General features: G+C 49.6%; 1 protein-coding gene across 1 annotated transcript in view; it reads right to left on the bottom strand.

Annotated features, from left to right (window-relative positions):
• The window catches only part of LOC141257295 (lactoylglutathione lyase-like), a 41,606-nt gene extending 31,730 nt beyond the window's left edge, over nucleotides 1-9,876 (bottom strand). The window contains exon 1 of the mRNA XM_073671701.1: nucleotides 9,726-9,876. Coding sequence (XP_073527802.1) covers nucleotides 9,726-9,818 — 93 coding nt within the window. The 5' untranslated portion in view covers nucleotides 9,819-9,876. The remainder of the gene's footprint in view (nucleotides 1-9,725) is intronic.
• Nucleotides 9,877-21,943: the final 12,067 nt, after the last annotated feature.

Genomic DNA, 21,943 nt, shown 5'->3' on the forward strand with positions numbered 1-21,943 from the left:
GCGCTTTTGACGCAGCTGCGTCCAAAACGCTGTGTTCGAATGCTGTACTTTTGTTGTCAATACTTCCAGATCCACTGCATATAATGACATTTCAATCAGTCAAAATCTGCAGCGGAGACTAGCGTGTCCGCTACAGAAATTAACATGCTGCGGGTGAGTTTGGGTACGGGGCCACGATCAGGAACCACTGCAGGTTTGACGCTGCATGTTTATACAGCGTTAAACCCGCAGTGGCCAGATGTTACAGCATAGTGGATGGGATTTCTAGAAATACCTGGACCTGAGGCTGCGGATCACCCACGCATGTCAAATTCTCTTGCAGAGTCGCTAGTCTCCACAACAGAAATTTGACCACCAGAATGTATTGAATGAGGTAAATCCACATGGTTAAGAGAACACATGTGGATTTACCTGCATTCAATAGAACGCGGCAAAAATATGCTGTGTTCAAAGCGCTGCTACATCTAGATCATGGGCAGGGCCTAAATTTTTTATTTTTTTTTAAATGGCGTGGGCTTCCGCATCATTTTTATAACCAGCAGAGGGAAAGCCGGCCGCTGGGGTCTGATATTAGTAGCCGGGGAAGGGGTCATTAGCCAAAAATGTTCCCTGGCTATTAATATCAGCTCACAGCTCTTTGCTTACACTTTACTGGCTAGATTACAGGGAGACCCCAGAAAAAAAAATTGGCATAGGCTCCCCCTATAAAATCTAACCAGAAAAGGCTAAACAGACAGCTGCGGGCAGATATTAATAGCCAAGGAAAAGGCCATGGATACTAGCTAGTTTATCAACGGGAGCGGTGGTCAGATGATGGGAATAGTCTTCTTCCCCAGCCCGGGTACCATTGTTTGAGAGTTTTTGCGCTGCAGAAACGCTACAAAAGAAAACATGCTGCGTATTTTAACGCAATGACAATCCTGAGCGGAAAATTACGCATCATGTGCACAGCACAAAAGGATTATCATTGCATTGGCTGGCAGACGGATTACCTAGCGTTTTTGGTGTATTTCCAAGCAGAAAAGACGCCGCGGAAGTGCATAAAAAATTACCAGTGTGCACTTAACCTTATGTAAAAATGTTTTGCAAAAGTCCTGCCACTGATCAGGGGCCACACACACATATTTCCAAGATTATAAATACTTATCACATTTAGGGCTACGTTCAGACCTGGCAGACAAATTAGGAATTTCCAAAGCAGGAACCTTCAACAAGTTCCATGTTCAAAAAAGTCAGACATTCTCAGCTCTATTCAAATAAAGCAGATTTTAATGATTTAGCTATGAGGGCACAATTCAGCTATTTTAACAAATCTGCAGCATGTCTGTTATGTTGCAAATCTTCCCACATTTTAATTCCACCTCTGGGGGCTTCTCTGTTGTCATCTTTATCTATAGATATTAATATTGAGAAAAGTATGTGCCCCCCACATCCACCCCCATAGACGTTAATATGGAGAAAAGTATGTGCCCCCCACATCCACCTCCAGGGGCTTCTCTGTCCTCATCTACATCCATAGACATTAATATGGAGAAAAGTATGTGCCCCCCACATCCACCCCCAGGGGCTTCTCTGTCCTCCATCTACATCCATAGACATTAATATGGAGAAAGTATGTGCCCCCCACATCCACCTCCAGGGACTTCTCTGTCCTCATCTACATCTATAGACATTAATATGGAGAAAGTATGTGCCCCCCACATCCACCTCCAGGGGCTTCTCTGTCCTCATCTACATCCATAGACATTAATATGGAGAAAATGTGCCCCCCACATCCACCTCCGGGGGCTTCTCTGTCCTCCATCTATATCCATAGATATTAATATGTAGTCGTCTCCTTTGCAGATATAATGACTCTGTTCTTCTGGGATTTCTATAAGATTTTCGAGGCGTTTGTGGGAGTTTTTGTGCCTTCATCCAGAAGATCATTTGTGGTGTCAGACCCTGATGTTGGGGGGAGGCTGAGCTCACAATCTACATTATAAGATTAGGCTGAGGTCCGGGCTCTGTGCGGCCGCTCATGTTCTCCTCCATGTCTGTATGGGGCTCTGTGCGGCCGCTCATGTTCTCTCCACCATGTCTGTATGGGGCTCTGTGCGGCCGCTCATGTTCTCCTCCATGTCTGTATGGGGCTCTGTGTGGACGCTCATGTTCTCCTCCATGTCTGTATGAGGCTCTGTGCGGCCGCTAATGTTCTCTCCTCCATGTCTGTATGGGGCTCTGTGCGGCCGCTCATGTTCTCTTTCATGTCTGTATGGGGCTCTGTGCGGCCGCTCATGTTCTCCCCCCATGTCTGTATGGGGCTCTGTGCGGCCGCTCATGTTCTCCTCCATGTCTGTATGGGGCTCTGTGCGGCCGCTCATGTTCTCCTCCATGTCTGTATGGGGCTCTGTGCGGCCGCTCATGTTCTCTCCTCCATGTCTGTATGGGGCTCTGTGCGGCCGCTCATGTTCTCCCCCCATGTCTGTATGGGGCTCTGTGCAGCCGCTCATGTTCTCTCCTCCATGTCTGTATGGGTCTCTGTGCGGCCCCTCATGTTCTCCTCCATGTCTGTATGGGGCTCTGTGCGGCCGCTCATGTTCTCCTCCATGTCTGTATGGGGCTCTGTGCGGCTGCTCATGTTCTCCTCCATGTCTGTATGGAGCTCTGTGCGGCCGCTCATGTTCTCCTCCATGTCTGTATGGGGCTCTGTGCGGCCGCTCATGTTCTCCTCCATGTCTGTATGGGGCTCTGTGCGGCCGCTCATGTTCTCTCCTCCATGTCTGTATAGGGCTCTGTGCGGCCGCTCATGTTCTCCTCCATGTCTGTATGGGGCTCTGTGCGGCCGCTCATGTTCTCCTCCATGTCTGTATGGGGCTCTGTGCGGCCGCTCATGTTCCCCCCCCACCCCATGTCTGTATGGGACTCTGTGCAGCTGCTCATGCTCTCCCCCCCCATGTCTGTATGGGGCTCTGCATAGCTCCCAACCATTCTGTTTTCAGCGGGACTGTCCCGCTTTGAGGGTTCAGTCCTGCGTCCCGTCCTGGCTCAGCTGTTCTCCCAGCTATGGAGGGTGGGGGAAGGGGATTGCGGCGGTGGAGCAGCGGGCACAGGTAGTAGCCGGCAGCTGCAGCTACCACCTGTGCCCGCTACTAAAGAAAATTAAATATTCTCTTTTCTCCACGCTCATGGGAGTGGAGAGGAGTGAATATTCATTCATTCTCCTTAATAGCACACACTGTCAATCGCAGCCGCCGGCTTCCCACTGCAGCTCCGCGATCCTGTGTGCACGCTATTAGAGAGAATGAATATTCACTCTTCTCCACTCCCATGGGCAAGAGTGAATATTCACTCTCTTTAGTAGCGGGCACAGAGGATAGCTGACAGTGTGCGCTATTAAGTTGAATGACTATTCACACCTCCCCACGCCCACAGTCCTGGCGTGGAGAGGAGTGAATATCCCTGCAGCGCACCTCGGCATCTGAGGGCGCATGGCAGTGATGTTATGCGCTGTTCAGATGCACTGCTCTTAAACTGTTGTGCAACTACAGTCGGCAGCAGCTTAAGATGCTGAGATCAGCTACTGACCAACAGGACGCAGCGCTGGAGCAAAGGGGAGAAAGTAAGGGGAGCATTTTTTTCATGTGTGCAGTGATAGGAGAATACCAGGATGAGGGGGCCACGCATAACACCAGGATTGGGGATGAGGGGGCCACGCATACCACCAGGATTGGGGATGAGGGGGCCACGCATACCACCAGGATTAGGACTGAGGGGGCCACGCATACCACCATACCAGGAATGGGGGGGTCACACATACCAGGAATGGGGATGAGGGGGCCATACATACCAGGATTGGGGGATGAGGGGGGCCATGCATACCAGGATTGAAATATCTATTATATGGAAGGAGCAGGATAAAAATGAATACAGAAGTAAAAATGTGTATTATCACGCAACTTGCGGCTCTTAAACTGTTGTGCAACTACAGCCGGCAGCAGCTTAAGATGCGGAGATCAGCTACTGACAGACAGGACGCAGCACTGGAGCAAAGGGGAGAAAGGAAGTTGAGTAGAGTATTTTTTCATGCGTGCAGTGATGGGAGGGCTTGAGGGATGAGGGGGGCCAAGCATACCAGGATTGAGGGATGAGGGGGGCCATGCATACCAGGATTGAGGGATGAGGGGGGCCATGCATACCAGGATTGAGGGATTAGGGGGACCACGCATACCAGGATTGAGGGATTAGGGGGACCACGCATACCAGGATTGAGGGATTAGGGGGGCCACGCATACCAGGATTGAGGGGGGCCACGCATACCAGGAATGGGGGAGGAGGGGTGCCATACATACCAGGAATGGGGGAGAAGGGGGCCATGCATACCAGGAATGGGGATGCAGGGTGCCATGCATACCAGGAATGGGGGTGCAGGGTGCCATGCATACCAGGAATGGGGGTGCAGGGTGCCATGCATACCAGGAATGGGGGTGCAGGGTGCCATGCATACCAGGAATGGGGATGAGGGGACCATGCATACCAGGATTGGGGATGAGGGGGGCCATGCATACCAGGAATGGGTCTGAGGGGCCATGCATACCAGGAATGGGTCTGAGGGGCCATGCATACCAGGAATGGGTCTGAGGGGGCCAAGCATACCAGGAATGGGTCTGAGGGGGCCAAGCATACCAGGATTGGGGATGAGGGGGCCATGCATACCAGGATTGGGGATGAGGGGGCCATGCATACCAGGATTGGGGATGAGAGCAGTTTGCTGAATGCCCCTCATTACCAGCGACCCTCTGACAACTCCTCCTGCCAGGGGAGAAAGGGGGCCCCGGGTCCTCAGTAGGCCCCTGCCGGTAACAGTGATCTTTCTGACCATGGGCCTATTAGAGGCTGCCGCTTGCCTAGAGCGCTGCTTAACCTCCTCCTGATGATGGCGGTGGCCTCCGCCGCCACCGGGAACATCGGCTGTCTTTTGCTCTGCGCTGTGCACAGACGGCGCATAGCAGTGACGTTCAAAGGCCGCCGGCCAAAGTCGCGTGCATCAGCGTTCGGCCTCTGATAGGCCAGTGGACATTGAATGTCTCTGCTATACGCCGGGCGCTGACGTCAGTGTGCAGCGCATAGCAGTGATCTGAAGAGGCCTCCAGCCGGCGGGCTGGTGAGAGCCACACCGACATGAAGCTGCAGAGGACGCCGCCGGGGGAGCGCAGGAAGGTAAGAAGATTTTTTTCTTCTTTTATGAATGGGCAGGGTAGTGAGTGAATAGAGAGGGGGAGGGAGATGATGCTACGTAGGGGCACATGATAGGGAGGGAGATGATGCTACGTAGGGGCACATGATGGGGAGGGAGATGATGCTACGTAGGGGCACATGATGGGGAGGGAGATGATGCTACGTAGGGGCACATGATGGGGAGGGAGATGATGCTACGTAGGGGCACATGATGGGGAGGGAGATGATGCTACGTAGGGGCACAAAATGGGGAAGGAGATGATGCTATACAGGGGCACATAATGGGGAGGGAGATGATGCTATACAGGGGCACGAGGGAGATGATGCTATACAGGGGCACATGAGGGAGATGATGCTACACAGGGGCCCATGATGGGGGGGGGATACTACGTAGGGGTGCTACATAGGTGCCTATGATGGAGAGGGAGAGAATGATACATAGGGGCCCATGATGGGGGGGGGTAGATACATACAGGCCCAAGATGGGTGGGGGAGATGCATGGGAACCTAGGATGGGGAATATTATTAAATAAAGGGGGCCAGGATGGGTGACAATTACAGTATGGGGGCCAGAATGAGGTATTAGTTTATGGTGTCAAGTGGGGACATAATTACTATAGGGGACATTACTGCTGTAATATCATTTATTTTTGAGGATACTGTTCTCCATGGGGGAGTAACAAAAGTGAGGTCCTGTTACTGTGCAGGGCGGCACTATGTCGCTTTTTTTCTTCATCTGCTGTAGTGTAGAAATCAGGGAATATGTGGGAATGTGCTGTAGAAGTGATCAGCTATTGATAACTGTGTTATTTTCTGCAGCGACAAGTCCTGGATGGAAGAAGTGATGGCAGTCTGTGCCGGACGAAGAAGAAAAGCGAAGGACTTCAACTAGAGACGTCACTAGTGAGTCAGTGGGTTACATGTAAATGCACACTATACACTGTATACAGAGCTCCTGTGCATTAGTATTGTGTTTTTTATTCATGATCCTTATGGTAGTATTATTCGGTGACTATGTAATGGTAACGTGTGGTCTGGTCATTGTATCGTGTTATTTGTCCAATGCACAGGACACACCTTCTCATTTGAAGATTTTTCTGTATTTTCCTGACTATGAAAATTGTACATTCACACTGAAGGCATCAAAACTATGAATTACCACATGTGGAATTATATACTTAACAAAAAAGTGTGAAACAACTGAAAATATGTCTTATATTCTAGGTTCTTCACAGTAGCCACCTTTTGCTTTGATGACTGCTTTGCACACTCTTGGCATTCTCTTGATGAGCTTCAAGAGGTAGACACCGGAAATGGTCTTCCAACAATCTTGAAGGAGTTCCCAGAGATGCTTAGCACTTGTTGGCCCTTTTGCCTTCACTCTGCGGTCCAGCTCACCCCAAACCATCTCGATTGGGTTCAGGTCTGGTGTCTGTGGAGGTCAGGTCATCTGGCGTAGCACCCCATCACTCTCCTTCTTGGTCAAATAGCCCTTACACAGCCTGGAGGTGTGTTTGGGGTCATTGTCCTGTTGTAAATAAATGATGGTCCAACTAAACGCAAACCGGATGGAATAGCATGCCGCTGCAAGATGCTGTGGTAGCCATGCTGGTTCAGTATGCCTTCAATTTTGAATAAATCCCCAACAGTGTCACCAGCAAAGCCCCCCCACACCATCACACCTCCTCCTCCATGCTTCACGGTGGGAACCAGGCATGTAGAGTCCATCCGTTCACCTTTTTCTGCGTCGCACAAAGACACGGTGGTTGGAACCAAAGATCTCAAATTTGGACTCCTCAGACCAAAGCACAGATTTCCACTGGTCTAATGTCCATTCCTTGTATTCTTTAGCCCAAACAAGTCTCTTCTGCTTGTTGCCTGTCCTTAGCAGTGGTTTCCTATCAGCTATTTTACCATGAAGGCCTGCTGCACAAAGTCTCCTCTTACCAGTTGTTGTAAGAGATGTGTCTGCTGCTAGAACTCTGTGTGGCATTGACCTGGTCTCTAATCTGAGCTGCTGATAACCTGCGATTTCTGAGGCTGGTGATAAACTTATCCTCAGAAGCAGAGGTGACTCTTGGTCTTCCTTTCCTGGGGCGGTCCTCATGTGAGCCAGTTTCTTTGTTAAGCTTGATGGTTTTTCCAACTGCACTTGAGGACACTTTCAAAGTTTTTTCTTTCCATAATACAAATTCTAACAGTCTATTCAGTAGGACTATCAGCTGTGTATCCACCAGATTTCTGCACAACACAACTGATGGTCCCAACCCCATTTATAAGGCAAGAAATCCCACTTATTAAACCTGACAGGGCACACCTGTGAAGTGAAAACCATTTCCGGTGACTACCTCTTGAAGCTCATCAAGAGAATGCCAAGAGTGTGCAAAGCAGTCATCAAAGCAAAAGGTGGCTACTTTGAAGAACCTAGAATATAAGGCATATTTTCAGTTGTTTCACACTTTTTTGTTAAGTATATAATTCTACATGTGTTAATTCATAGTTTTGATGCCTTCAGTGTGAATGTACAATTTTCATAGTCATGAAAATACAGAAAAATCTTTAAATGAGGCGTTTCCAAACTTTTGGTCTGTACTGTATGTGGTATTATTTGGTCACTATGTGGTGGTAATATGTGGTCTGGTCATAGTGTGGGGGTATTTCTCCTTTGTATGTGGCATTATTCAGTCACTATATCGTGGTAATATGTTGTCGGGCCATGTTGTGTTGGTATTTGTCCCTTCTATGTGGTATTATTCGGTCACTTTGTGGTGGTAAAATGTGGTCTGGTCATAGTGTAACAATATTTGTCCCTTTTATGTGGTATTTTTGGTCTTGGTATAGGAGATTACGTTGGGTATGGAGGATTCACTTGTTCTCACTGATCTCAATAAGTAGAAGATTCTTTATTTCCAATAGATTAATTACTTTGACATTTAACCCCTCCCTGTCCTGTGTCTATTACACAATAGCAAATATGCACTTAGAGAGGTTCTCCGGTGAAAACAAGTAATCGCTTATCCTAAGACCACATTCACACGTTCAGTATTTGGTCAGGATTTTACATCATTATTTGTAAACCAAAACCAGGAGTGGGTGATAAATAGAGAAGTGGTGACCTGTTTCTATTATACTTTTCATCCTTTTGCTCCTCTTCTGGTTTTGGCTTACAAATAAGTGATGTAAAATTCTGACCAAATACCGAATGTGTGAACGTGACCTAAGGATAAGTTATTGATTGGTGGTGGTCTGACCGGTGGGACCTGCACCTATCTGCAGAATGTGGAGCTTTTCTCCCCATTAGACTGGAGCTCATGTGCACTTGACCACTGATCCATTTATTTCCTCAGTGGCTTGTTTTTTTTTCTGGAAGCCCCCAAAGAGAATGAATGAGGCTACGGTCAGAGGTCCCACCTGCAGCTCCATTTTAAAATGGGGATAAAAGTGTCCTGTCAGGGATAAAGGTTCCCCATTCTTCTGATCGGTGAGGTTTCCAATGGTCGGATTCCACCGATCAATATGATATCTCCTACCTAACCTGTGGGTCGGTGATAAATTGTTTTCATCAAAGAACCCCTGTAAGGCAGTAATTGTACATCCTAGTTATAGTGGTGCACAGTAGATGTGCAAGAGCCCCCTGTGTTTTATAGGCGACGCTCCACTATAACAGGGCTAACAGGTATGTGCATATGGCTGAAGGGTGGGCCCTTAGAGTTAATTTCCCCTGTGGGCTCCAGACACCCCAGTCTGGCCCTGGTCATGGAGGACACATAAGGGTCTTCCCCAAACTGTTCCCACAAAGCTAAAGCTACAATTGTCCACAATGCCTTGTGCTGAAGATTTCCCATCACTGGAGCCGGGGGGACTTCTGACATTAAACACACTTCCATATAGATCGGATGGCCACGGGCTCCATGTTTCTCCCTCCCGGTCTTCCTTAGTTGTAACCTGACACATCACAGTATTATGTATGAAGCTGTCGCTGTGATCTGTTGTGACTGAAGGCGTGTTCTGAATTAAATGTAATTGAATCTGGGTCAGATCATGAGCGTCCCGTGCGATTATAAGTGCGGGGATGGAGCAGAGCTGGGCTTCCTGTTGGACCAGTGTCAGCCCGTGGGAACCTGCCAGCATTTTACCACTGGTCTCACTGCAACGCTGTCATTTACCTCAGTGTGTGCAGCATTATAATAATAAATATGCAAGCCCAATAAAAGTTTTGACACTTTTGTGATTCTCCATCTATACCTGTGTATATTATACCTATTATATGGAAGGAGCAGGATAAAAATCAATATAAAAGTAAAAATGTGTTTTACTATCACGCAACTTGCGGCTCTTAAACTGTTGTGCAACTACAGCCAGCAGCAGCTTAACCTGCTTGTTGTTTTTTTTTTGTTTCACAGCAGTTGTCCATCCACAGGCCGCCCGCCAGCGCTTGTGTTGAGCCTGTCACACCGAGCCGTGCCTGCAGTGTACATATAAGTGTACAGGGTGCGTACTGTCAGTACCTGGGTTGCTGGATCCACATCGCTGAGCTCCGGCATCTCCTCCATGTCTATCGCCAGCACTGATGTCCCTGACGCCTGAGTCACGCCCGTCATGGGTTACACACTGCAGTTCTGTACACGCCCGCTTATGACGATTGCTCACGGCTCGTCACTTCATTCACTGATTCATTGCGAAGGAGAAAGAAGAATTCATCATAAAGGAGGATGACCTGATTTGCCCCAAAGATGTCTCTATACAGTGGAGGTGGCCGGTGCCGGACTTAGCTGAAAGTATAGGACAGGTGCTTTATGCTGAGGCTGCGCAGAGACAAATATAGCTTTACATGGCTGCAACATTGCAGAGCAATGCAACGAGGTCAGGTGGATTCTCTAAGCCTCAGGTCCAGGTGGGCACATGGACCCCGGGCATTGATGCAGCAGGCAGGATGGCACGTGGGCAGTGAGGACATGGCACACAGGAATCTCAGGAGCAGCAGGACAGATGCATGCAAGCACAAATACAGAAAGCACAGATGGCGGCACCCACCAAACACAGGACCAGAGTCTCAATCCCAAGATACAGGTGTTGGTGTCTTAATGGGCCTTAATTAGGTAGTGAGGGCATTGATCCACACAGAGCAACTTGCATAACCTGACGTGGAGCACAACAGAGGGCAGCGAACCCAGAGGAAGGAAGCGGAGCACAGGATAACACAGCTGTTCACAACCAGTTATGATTTTATGCAACTTAGTTGTCACAAGTTGCGGGTCGCAATGCCACCCAATATACCTGCATTACATACACTATGATGTAGCAGCGGCTCAGAGTGAGTTTTTTCAGTGCAGCCCAAGTCATGGCCAATTCTTACCTCTGATGAAGCTGTATCCTTATTGGCGTTACATGTTGGGCATTCCCCATCTGTCTTTCATTACTCACAGGTTACCTACAGATGCCTTACACTTTGCATGGCTGTGCTAGCAGTATGCTATGGTGCACCTGCTAATTGATGCTTTTTCACATTTAGAGCATTTAGGCTGTGTGCCCACTATGTGTTTTTTAAGCGTTTCCGCAGCGGCAATTCCGGTTGCATGGATTTTTTACAGTGTGACCAAGTTGTCAAGCACTTGGAAAGTGCTTGACAACCCGCATGTGGAAATGCATGTGAAAAACGCTTCACTTACGCTTGTCCCTGGCAAGAAAAACGCATGTAAAATCCACATGTACAATCGGCATGCGTTTTTTCTGCCAGGGAGATGCAGAAACGCTCAGGAAAAATCCAGAGCATTTCTGCATCGTGGGCACTTAGCCTTATTGGTCAAGATTTATTAGTCTTGCACCAGATTCTAGACATTGACAAGGTTAGAAAACCGGAATTAGTCTTAACGGTAATGATGTTTTCAGGACATGACAGCACCATAGGAGGAGTAATCCCATATCCTGTGTTGAAGCTCTCCCACCACCAACCTCCTCAGTGAATTTCCAAAGAACCACATTGGCTGGGTACAACAAAATTTTATTTTAGACTACTTAGACATATGTTAGAGTCACATACAGTAGCAATATAGGGATGGAAATAAGGGTGCTGTCATGTGGACTCCTGGAAACATCATTACCAGTAAGACTAATTCTGGTTTTCCAGTACGTCCCCATGACAGCACCATAGGAGTATACCCAAGAACTCATAGCTTAGGGTGGGATAACTGCCTGAAGTACCTTCCTACCAAAGGAAGATCTCTGCTGTGAGAGAACATCTAGCTTGTAGTGTTTGCAGAAAGTATTATGTCCTGACCATGTGGCTGTGGTACATGTTTGTTCAATGGTAACCCCTGCTCTAGTTGCTCATGAGGTGGAAACTGCTCTGGTAGAATGGGCTTTGATAATTTCGGGGGGAGGCTGTCCTTCTGAAACGTACGCTAGATTAATCATGGATGTGACCCATCTAGCTAAGGATGGTTTTGAAGCCTTCCTGTCTCTATTTTTTTCCCCAAACTGTATAAAAAGATAAGAGTCCAATCTCCAGTTCAGAGTGGCTTCCAAACAGGCCAACACTGCTCTACGAACATCAAGCTGGTGGAACTCTTTCTCCCTCCGATTCCTAGGATTCTTGCAGAATGATGGAAGAACCACTTCTTGGTTTAAGGTCATCGATGACACCACCTTCGGGGAGAAACTTGGATCCAGCTTGAGAATGATGCAATCACCCCAAATCTGCATATATGGCTCGACAACCGATAGAGCCTGGATTTCACCCAACCGTTTAGCCATGGTGATTGCCACCAAGAAGACTGTTTTCAGAGTCAAGTTCTTTATTCCTAATTCATTAACTGGGCCGAAGGCAGGTTTACAAAAGGACTCTCAGGGCAAGATTCAGATCCCACGGAGGGGAAGAAATTCTCTGTGTAGGCCTAAGTCTCTGGATCGCCTTGACAAACCAGATTATCCAGGGATGCAAGGACAATGATGTGTCGAAGAAAGCACCTAGTGCCGCAATCTGCACCTTCAAGGTACTTGGTCGTATTCGGAAGTTGAGGTGGACTGCCAGGAAGATATGTGATGTACTTGGGACAAGATTGGATTTTTCTTTGTTCACAATCAAACCCAGGCTGGTTAATGTCCGTAGGACAAATTCCAGATGTTGCATCATACCTAGAGGAGATCCTGCCACCAACAGGAAGTTGTCCAAGTACAGAATAATGGTAATATCCCTGAGTCGGATATAGGCCACCACCTCTGCCATGATCTTTGTAAAGATTCTGGGAGCAGATGACAGGCCAAAGGGAAGACATCGGAACTGGTAGTGTAGAATCTGACTGCCTGATGGTAGTGCAAACCTCAGATACTGCCGACTTGAAGAATGTATTGGCAGGTGGTAGTATGCATCCCTGAGGTCCAGGGTGCACATTACTGCATCTGCATCTATTAGAGGAATGGCTGACCTTACTGATTCCATGCGGAATTTTTTGTAGCGGACCCATCGGTTTAGGGGTTTCAGGTTGATAATTGTACGGAACTCCCCTGACGGTTTCTTTATTGAAAACAAGAGAGGAGTAATGGCCCCGATGTTGTCCGTGTTCTGGAACTGGCACAATAACCCTCTGATGTAGCAGCTTCTCTATGTCGGTCCGTACAAGGGAAAGAGGTAGGGGAACCTCTTGTCAGGCAGAATTTTTGAAGGGGATTTTAAGAAAATTCTATCCTGTAACCCTGCGCTATATGTGTTAGTATCCAGGGATTTTGAGTTACCCGATGCCAACTGTTTCTGAAAAACTTTAATCGGCCCCCTACATAGTCATTGTCGTTTTGGACAAGAACTAGTACTGGGCAGGTATTTCTTATATTTGTTCCCCTTATTAAAACTCAAGCTTGTGGACCCCCCTTTGTTCTTCATGTTATATTTACGGGAGGGGAAAGGTTTACGAAAGGGCTGCTCCTTTTTCTCCTCAGGGAAGCCCTTCTTTTTATCAGACGCTTTTTCTAGAATGTCATCTAATACTGGTCCGAATACTCGGAGCCCTGAAAATGGAATGGAGCACAGATTGTTCTTAGAAGCTGTATCTCCAGACCATGTTTTTTAAGCAAACAGCTCTACGGGCGCATTATTTCTGGCCGCAAATCAGACCGATTCCACCGAAGCATCGGCCATAAAATTTGTTGCCGTTTTTTAATAGGGGCAATGATTGAAGGAGAGATTCCCTCGGGGTGCCATCTCGTAGGCGACTCTCTAGCTCTTCTAGCCAGACTCATGGATCTGGCAATAGATGTAGCAGCGATATTAGATTTAATAATTGCCACCGAATCTTCCCAGGCTTTTTTCAAAAGTCCATCCGCCTTCCTATCCATAGGATCTTTAAGTCCTGACGAGTCCTCAAAGGGGATAGAGGTTTTCTTGACCACCTTAGCCACTGGGACGTCAATTTTAGGAAGTGTCCCACACATTGGTGTCCTCTGGGTCAAAAAGATAGTCGGGCGCGAAAGTCTCGTGTTATAGAGAGTCTCTTCTCCGCATCCTCCCATTCCTCAATGCTTATGTGAAGGACATGATACTAAACAGGAAAAAACATGGATCTCTGGGTTCTAAGACCACCAAACATCTCATCCTGAATGTTACTGCTCTTCTCCGTTTCCTCTACCTGCATCGTGCTTCGGACTGCTCGTAGAAGAATATCCATACCATCTGAGTGGAACATTATCTTTTCCATTCCTTACCCTGAGGTGGACTAATGGTCTCACTGTCAGTCGCCAGATGGGTCGATTTCATCCTCAGAAGATGGTGCTATATCTTCTCTGGGTCTTTTGGGTCCCTTGACATCCTGGACTCCTGAACCTGGGGGCTACAGAGATGTAATAGAAGCCTGAACTTCTTCTTTGATTATACTATGCATCTCGTTTAATAAAGCCCCATGCTCCTCCTTTAGCATGGAGGCTCTACATTTCGCACATAGACGTTTTGTATATGAGTCGGGAAGTCTGATGTTACAATCCAGGCACCTCTTGGATTTTACTGTGGCCTTTTTCCCTGTATAATTTTTTTCTCATAAGGCGGTGGTAATTGCCCAGATATATCCTATAAAAAAATATGGATGGCCTGGTAAGAGCAAGCTCCATTAACCATATAAGAGGTAATGGTACACTTACATGACTGTGGGGCGATCCAAGGTAGGGTATTGGGGTGAGACATTTCTGCCATTTTACTGTCAGGGGTGTCCAAGCTGTAAGCCTGCCTTTTATGTTCCCCAGCCCCCATTCTTATACCTTACCTGGCCGTCCTGTCATTTTTTTTCTCTGCTCCCTGACGTCTGGTCGAACCGCGATTTGAATTTCCCGCGTGACCACCACCGGAAGTAGTCATCTCCGAACTTCCGGTTTGGACGTCGGGCGGTCCTGAAGCCGGACCCGCCCAGAGCAGGACGCAGAGAGCCCCAGCGATGGGGAAGCGGCACCCTGAGGCTCCAGCACACCGGAGGGCTGAGGGACTCCCGACAGGGAGTGTCGGCCCAGGGCCCGCTTGGCGGCAGGAAGGAGAGGGCCGCAGCCCTCCCGATACCCAGGGGTCCCCTGAGATATATCCATCTTCGCACCAGTGCTCCTCCTGTACTCCCTGTCCTGTGTAGGGACAGGAAAAACACTGAGGTTGGGGGTGGGAGGGCTTTTAACCTCTTGTGCTTCCTGTCCCTACACAGGATATGGGATTACTCCTCCTATGGTGCTGTCATGGGGACGTACTGGAAATAATGATTTTTATCTGAAAGAATAAATTTCCTCCTTCAAACTTTGCTTTCGTCAAAGAATGCTCCCTTTGCAGCAATTCCAGACCATTGGCATTCTAGCTGTTAATTTGCTGAGGTAATCTTGAGACATTTCACCCCTTGCTTCCTCCCACAAGTTGGATTGGCTTGAGGGGCACTTTTGCGTACCATGCGATCAAGCTGCTCCCACAACAGCTCAATGGGGTTGAGATCTGGTCACTGAGCTGCCGACTCCATTACAGATAGAACACCAGCTGCCTGCTTCTTCCCTAAATAGCTCATGCATAATTTGGAGGTGTTCTTCGGGTCATTGTCCTGTTGTAGGATGAAATTGGCTCCTATCAAGCGCTGTCCACAGGGTATGGCATTGCAAAATGGAGTGATAGCTTTCTTTATTCAAAATCCCATTTACCTTGTAGAAATCTCCCACGTTACCAGCACCAAAGCAACCCCAGACCATCACATTACCTCCACCATGCTTGACAGATGTGTCGGGCACTCTTCCAGCATCTTTTCAGTTGTTCTGCGTCTCACAAATGTTCTTCTGTGTGATCCAAAAACCTCAAACTTTGATTTGTCTGTCCATAAAACTTTTTTTCCAATCTTCCTCTGTCCAATGTCTGTGTTCTTTTGCCCATATTAATCTTTTCCTTTTATTAGCCAGTCTCAGATATGGCTTTTTCTTTGCCACTTTGCCCTGAAGGCCAGCATCCCGGAGTCGCCTTTTCACTGTAGACGTTGACACTGGCGTTTTGCGTGTACTATTTAATGAAGCTGCCAGTTGAGGATCTGTGAGGCGTCGATTTCTCAAACTAGAGACTCTAATGTCCTTGTCTTGTTGCTCAGTTGTGCAGCGGGGCCTCCCACTTCTCTTTCTACTCTGGTTAGAGCCTGTTTGTGCACTCCTCTGAAGGGACTAGTACACACCGTTGTAGGAAATCTACAGTGTCTTGGCAATTTCTCCCATGGAATAGCCTTCATTTCTAAGAACAAGAATAGACTGTCGAGTTTTACATGAAAGTTCTCTTTTTCTGGCCATTTTGAGAGTTTCATAGAACAAACAAATGTAATGCTCCAGATTCTCAACTAGCTCAAAGGAAGGTCAATGTTCTAGATTCTCAAATCAGCCAAACCGTTTTCAGCTGGGCTAACATACTTGTGCAAGGGTTTTCTAAACATCCATTAGCCTTCTTACACAGTTAGCAAACACAATGTACCATTAAAACACTGGAGTGGTGGTTGTTGGAAATGGGCCTCTATACACCTATGTAGATATCGCAATAAAAACAAGACGTTTGCAGCTAGAATAGTCATTTACCACATTAACCATGTATAGAGTGTATTTCTGATTCATTTAATGTTAGCTTCATTGAAAAAAAAATGTGCTTTTCTTTCAAAAATAATGAAATTTCTAAATGACCCCAAACTTTTGAACGGTAGTGTATATTGTGTATAATATATATATATATATATATATTTCTGAGCATATATTCATCCTTGCTGACAAGTTATTTTTTGTTTCCTATGTAGACATGGGATAGACAGAAGTTTCATTTAGCTTGGTTTCATGGTTTTATAGCCATTTATGTGCTTGTTGTTGTTTTTCAATAAATATTTCATTTTAAGATGATCCCTTTTGTCTGCATAACTCTTCCTTCTATGTAATTTGCATTTATTTGGTATCCTGTAGGCTGATCCCTTAATATATTTGGTGTCTTCTACAATTTGTTTCTCCGAGTCATGGCCAAATACACCGTATAGCTCCAGCCTTAAAGGGGGCGTCTGGTCTTCTAATGAAAGTCTGCTGTCACTATGTGAATCTTTAAACTGCACACCTCAAACACAGTCAGGATCCTCGAGTATTGCTGGTAAAAATACCCGGTTGTAATCGGACTGTAATTATGGAAATTGTATACCTTTTGTCATGTGACCGCCCACTCCCGGCAGCGTGTTGTGGGTGAACTATAAGGATTCACACGTCTTGAGGCCCATAGGGTAACTGCAGACTCTCATGAGACCAGACAAGCCTTTTAATGTCATTACTGGCCCTCATTCACCAGACAGAGGCCATCAGTGTCAGTGTGCTCTACGAGCCTTGTGTGGCCAGTATGCACCAGCACACAGACCATCTTATATGTTATTACAATGGCTCTCCATGCTGGATTGACTAGGTCAAGAGTGTAGCCACCGAGCGTAACCCCACGGCAGTGTTGTTCTGCGGCTCTTCAAATACATTTGTCTATTTACCTTAGGAGGGGAAAAAAAAAAAAAAGTGATTTATTCCTCTACATTTTTAAATATTTCTCACACTTAATTATAGATCGCTCGATTACTTCTTCTAGGCTCTGTAACAGTGACGATCTCTCGCGAAGCCCCCAATGGCTCAGACCAGAGGGGTCTCAGCAGACTCCCTGCTGCCAGAAAAGTAACAGCTGCTATTTTATAGCCATGTGAATGTGTTTAATGACGACATAATGGAGGGTAAACGGCTGCGGTCGCACCTCGCTCCGGTCAGTCGGGTGCTGACATAAATCCCAGCACCATATTGTGAGGCCGCAGTAGGGTGAAAGTAATAATCATTATCGCTGCTTGACCCCTTGAAATTGGCTGTGACCTTTTCTTAGGATTGGCGGTGGTCCGATCCCCATCATAAAATACAAGACACCTTACATGTAGATTTCACCCCTTCCCCACTGCGGCATGTTCACATGTGACAGATTTGTTGTGGTTTTTCCATGCAGATTTGTGTGTGGAATATTCCCAGTGTAATGTCACCTCATCTGGTGGAGAACTCTGTGGCCATCTTGTAGGTGTCATGTGTAAGGTGTGAGGTAACCGCCACCCCAGTATCGTCTCCAGCTGTATGTATCACTCTGGACTTCAGTAAATACAATCTGCACACGTTGTCTCCGTGGGGATTTCCTTGTGTCTGACAGCAGAGGCTGCACGCGTGTCTGCCGCGGGTCTGCGGTCGGGCGGGTGTCAGCTCCTCTCCGGCTGCCGCATCTCCCCGCGCTCACCGTTACCTCACACTCCGGCCGCGTCTCCCCGCTCTCACCGTTACCTCACACTCCGGCAGCGTCTCCCCGCTCTCACCGTTACCTCACACTCCGGCCGCGTCTCCCCGCGTTGACAGTTACCTCACACTCCGGCAGCGTCTCCCCCGCGCTCACCGTTACCTCACACTCCGGCCGCGTCTCCCCCGCGCTCACCGTTACCTCACACTCCGGCCGCGTCTCCCCCGCGCTCACCGTTACCTCACACTCCGGCCGCGTCTCCCCGCGCTCACCGTTACCTCACACTCCGGCAGCGTCTCCCCGCGCTGACCGTTACCACACACTCCGGCAGCGTCTCCCCGCGCTGACCGTTACCTCACACTCCGGCCGCGTCTCCCCGCTCTCACCGTTGCCTCACACTCCGGCCGCGTCTCCCCGCGCTGACAGTTACCTCACACTCCGGCCGCGTCTCCCCGCGCTCACCGTTACCTCACACTCCGGCCGCGTCTCCCCGCGCTCACCGTTACCTCACACTCCGGCAGCGTCTCCCGGCGCTCACCGTTACCTCACACTCCGGCAGCGTCTCCCCGCGCTCACCGTTACCTCACACTCCGGCCGCGTCTCCCCGCGCTCACCGTTACCTCACACTCCGGCCGCGTCTCCCCGCTCTCAGCTGACCGTTACCTCACACTCCGGCCGCGTCTCCCCGCGCTCACCGTTACCTCACACTCCGGCCGCGTCTCCCCGCGCTCACCGTTACCTCACACTCCGGCAGCGTCTCCCCTGCGCTCACCGTTACCTCACACTCCGGCCGCGTCTCCCCGCGCTCACCGTTACCTCACACTCTGGCCGCGTCTCCCCGCTCTCAGCTGACCGTTACCTCACACTCCGGCCGCGTCTCCCCGCGCTCACCGTTACCTCACACTCCGGCAGCGTCTCCCCGCTCTCAGCTGACCGTTACCTCACACTCCGGCCGCGTCTCCCGGCGCTCACCGTTACCTCACACTCCGGCCGCGTCTCCCGGCGCTCACCGTTACCTCACACTCCGGCCGCGTCTCCCCGCGCTCACCGTTACCTCACACTCCGGCCACGTCTCCCCGCGCTCACCGTTACCTCACACTCCGGCCGCGTCTCCCCGCGCTCACCGTTACCTCACACTCCGGCCGCGTCTCCCCGCGCTCACCGTTACCTCACACTCCGGCCGCGTCTCCCGGCGCTCACCGTTACCTCACACTCCGGCCGCGTCTCCCCGCGCTCACCGTTACCTCACACTCCGGCCGCGTCTCCCGGCGCTCACCGTTACCTCACACTCCGGCCGCGTCTCCCCCGCGCTCACCGTTACCTCACACTCCGGCCGCGTCTCCCGGCGCTCACCGTTACCTCACACTCCGGCCGCATCTCCCCGCGCTCACCGTTACCTCACACTCCGGCCGCGTCTCCCGGCGCTCACCGTTACCTCACACTCCGGCCGCGTCTCCCCCGCGCTCACCGTTACCTCACACTCCGGCCGCGTCTCCCCCGCGCTCACAGTTACCTCACACTCCGGCCGCGTCTCCCCGCTCTCAGCTGACCGTTACCTCACACTCCGGCCGCGTCTCCCCGCGCTCACCGTTACCTCACACTCCGGCCGCGTCTCCCGGCGCTCACCGTTACCTCACACTCCGGCCGCGTCTCCCCGCTCTCAGCTGACCGTTACCTCACACTCCGGCCGCGTCTCCCGGCGCTCACCGTTACCTCACACTCCGGCCGCGTCTCCCCGCTCTCAGCTGACCGTTACCTCACACTCCGGCCGCGTCTCCCCGCTCTCAGCTGACCGTTACCTTACACTCCGGCCGCGCGCAATTCGACGTTTTTTATTTAAATTCTTCGAACACATCAATCAGTCTTCCTCCGCAGAATATAGTTCCTCAGATTACTCAAAATTTCCCATCTCAAGGTGCCGATTACAGCCGGATAGTCATGTCTGCTTGTTTGTAATAACGAGGACAGATTTTAACAAAACCATATTCCCATCACATAAATTTTTACATGAAATTCCTCCGCCAGTGTTGGTGATGAGGTTTTTACCTCAGTGCGCAGAGGCTGTCCTGTGAGGTGAGTAACTGTGACAGTGTGTCCGGGTGTATCACCCCACTGGTGACCCGTGCCCGGGTGTATCACCTCACTGGTGACCCGTGCCCGGGTGTATCACCCCATTGGTGACCTGTGCCCGGGTGTATCACCCCACTGGTGACCCGTGCCCTGGTGTATCACCCCACTGGTGACCCGTGCCCTGGTGTATCACCCCACTGGTGACCCGTGCCCGGGTGTATCACCCCACTGGTGACCTGTGCCCGGGTGTATCACCCCACTGGTGACCTGTGCCCGGGTGTATCACCCCACTGGTGACCTGTGCCCGGGTGTATCACCCCACTGGTGACCTGTGCCCGGTTGTATCACTCCACTGGTGACATGTCTCTGGGTGTATCATCACCACTGGTGACCCGTGCCTGGGTTTATCACCCCACTGGTGACCCGTGCCCGAGTTTATCACCCCACTGGTGACCCGTGCCCTGGTGTATCACCCCACTGGTGACCTGTGCCCGGGTGTATCACCCCACTGGTGACCTGTGCCCGGGTGTATCACCCCACTGGTGACCTGTGCCCGGGTGTATCACCCCACTGGTGACCTGTGCCCGGTTGTATCACTCCACTGGTGACATGTCTCTGGGTGTATCATCACCACTGGTGACCCGTGCCTGGGTTTATCACCCCACTGGTGACCCGTGCCCGAGTTTATCACCCCACTGGTGACCGGGTGTATCACCCCAATGGTGACCTGTCTCTGGGTGTATCATCACCACTGGTGACCCGTGCCCTGGTGTATCACCCCACTTGTGACCCGTGCCCTGGTGTATCACCCCACTGATGACCCGTGTCCGGGTGTTTCGTTACCGGTGACTCTCTGCCCGGGTGTATCATTACTTATGACCTCTGCCCAGGTGTATCGTTATCGGTGACCCTCTGCCCAGGTGTATCATTACCGGTGACTCTCTTGCCGGGTGTATCATTACTGGTGACCTCTGCCCGGGTGTATCGTTACCGGTGACCCTCTGCCCAGGTGTATCATTACCGGTGACTCTCTGCCCAGGTGTATCATTACCGGTGACCTGTGCCCGGGTGTATTGTTACCGGTGACCTGTGCCCAGGTGTATGGGTACTAGGTGTGAGCCAGTGGGTCCAGCGTGATCTCCCTTTCTGATATCCCACCGCTGCACATTACTGTTGGTTGTGCCTCTGTTGCTTTCTTGGTATAGAACATTTATTCGTCTGATGGGCTGCAGAAAGTGTTCGTCCCTGAAGTGACCAAAAGGGGATGCATTCTTGAGGTACTCTGGGCCTAGTTTCAAGAAAAAAAAAACTCTTGGACAATCCTTTTGAGTTTTGATAAATTGTTCAAAAATTAAGTTTTAGTCTTGTTTGCCATATATTTACTACCAACTAGTCATCTGGGTCAAGTGGTCCCTCAATCTAGTCCATAGTCCAGGCTGAAGCCATTTGTTCTAGGCATGCATAATGAAGGGAGGTGGACTTGTCTGGGCTTCATCTGCATATGTTCCCTGTGCTACAAAACTGAGTGAAAGACATTGGCGTATGCCCCGTGATGATGGTTGAGAAACTAGATGCCATGTTCTATTTTAATCACTTGTGTGCTTTTCAGGGTTTTTTGTTTTCTTGAGGATGGATCAGCCAACTAATACAAAAGTCCTCGAAGATCCAGAAGAGGACACAGCACCTACAGCTGATGTTACCACTGCTGCTCCACAGCCTCCTCCTTTACAACCGTCACAAAGAGGGTCTCCTAAGATTAGAAAAAGAGTATCTGAAAGAATTTCTGAATCCTCCAAAACAGCTAAGACAGATGGGAGAGGAAAAGGGACATCAGTCGGCAGCAGTGTCAGCATCACTTCTGTTACAAGTGCACATTTTGATCTGGACTCTATCAAACATCGACGC

Source organism: Phyllobates terribilis, unplaced genomic scaffold (genome assembly GCF_046119375.1).
Source record: "Phyllobates terribilis strain yellow unplaced genomic scaffold, ASM4611937v1 Scaffold_3__8_contigs__length_932513732, whole genome shotgun sequence".
In the NCBI taxonomy this organism is placed as follows: Eukaryota; Metazoa; Chordata; class Amphibia; order Anura; family Dendrobatidae; genus Phyllobates; species Phyllobates terribilis.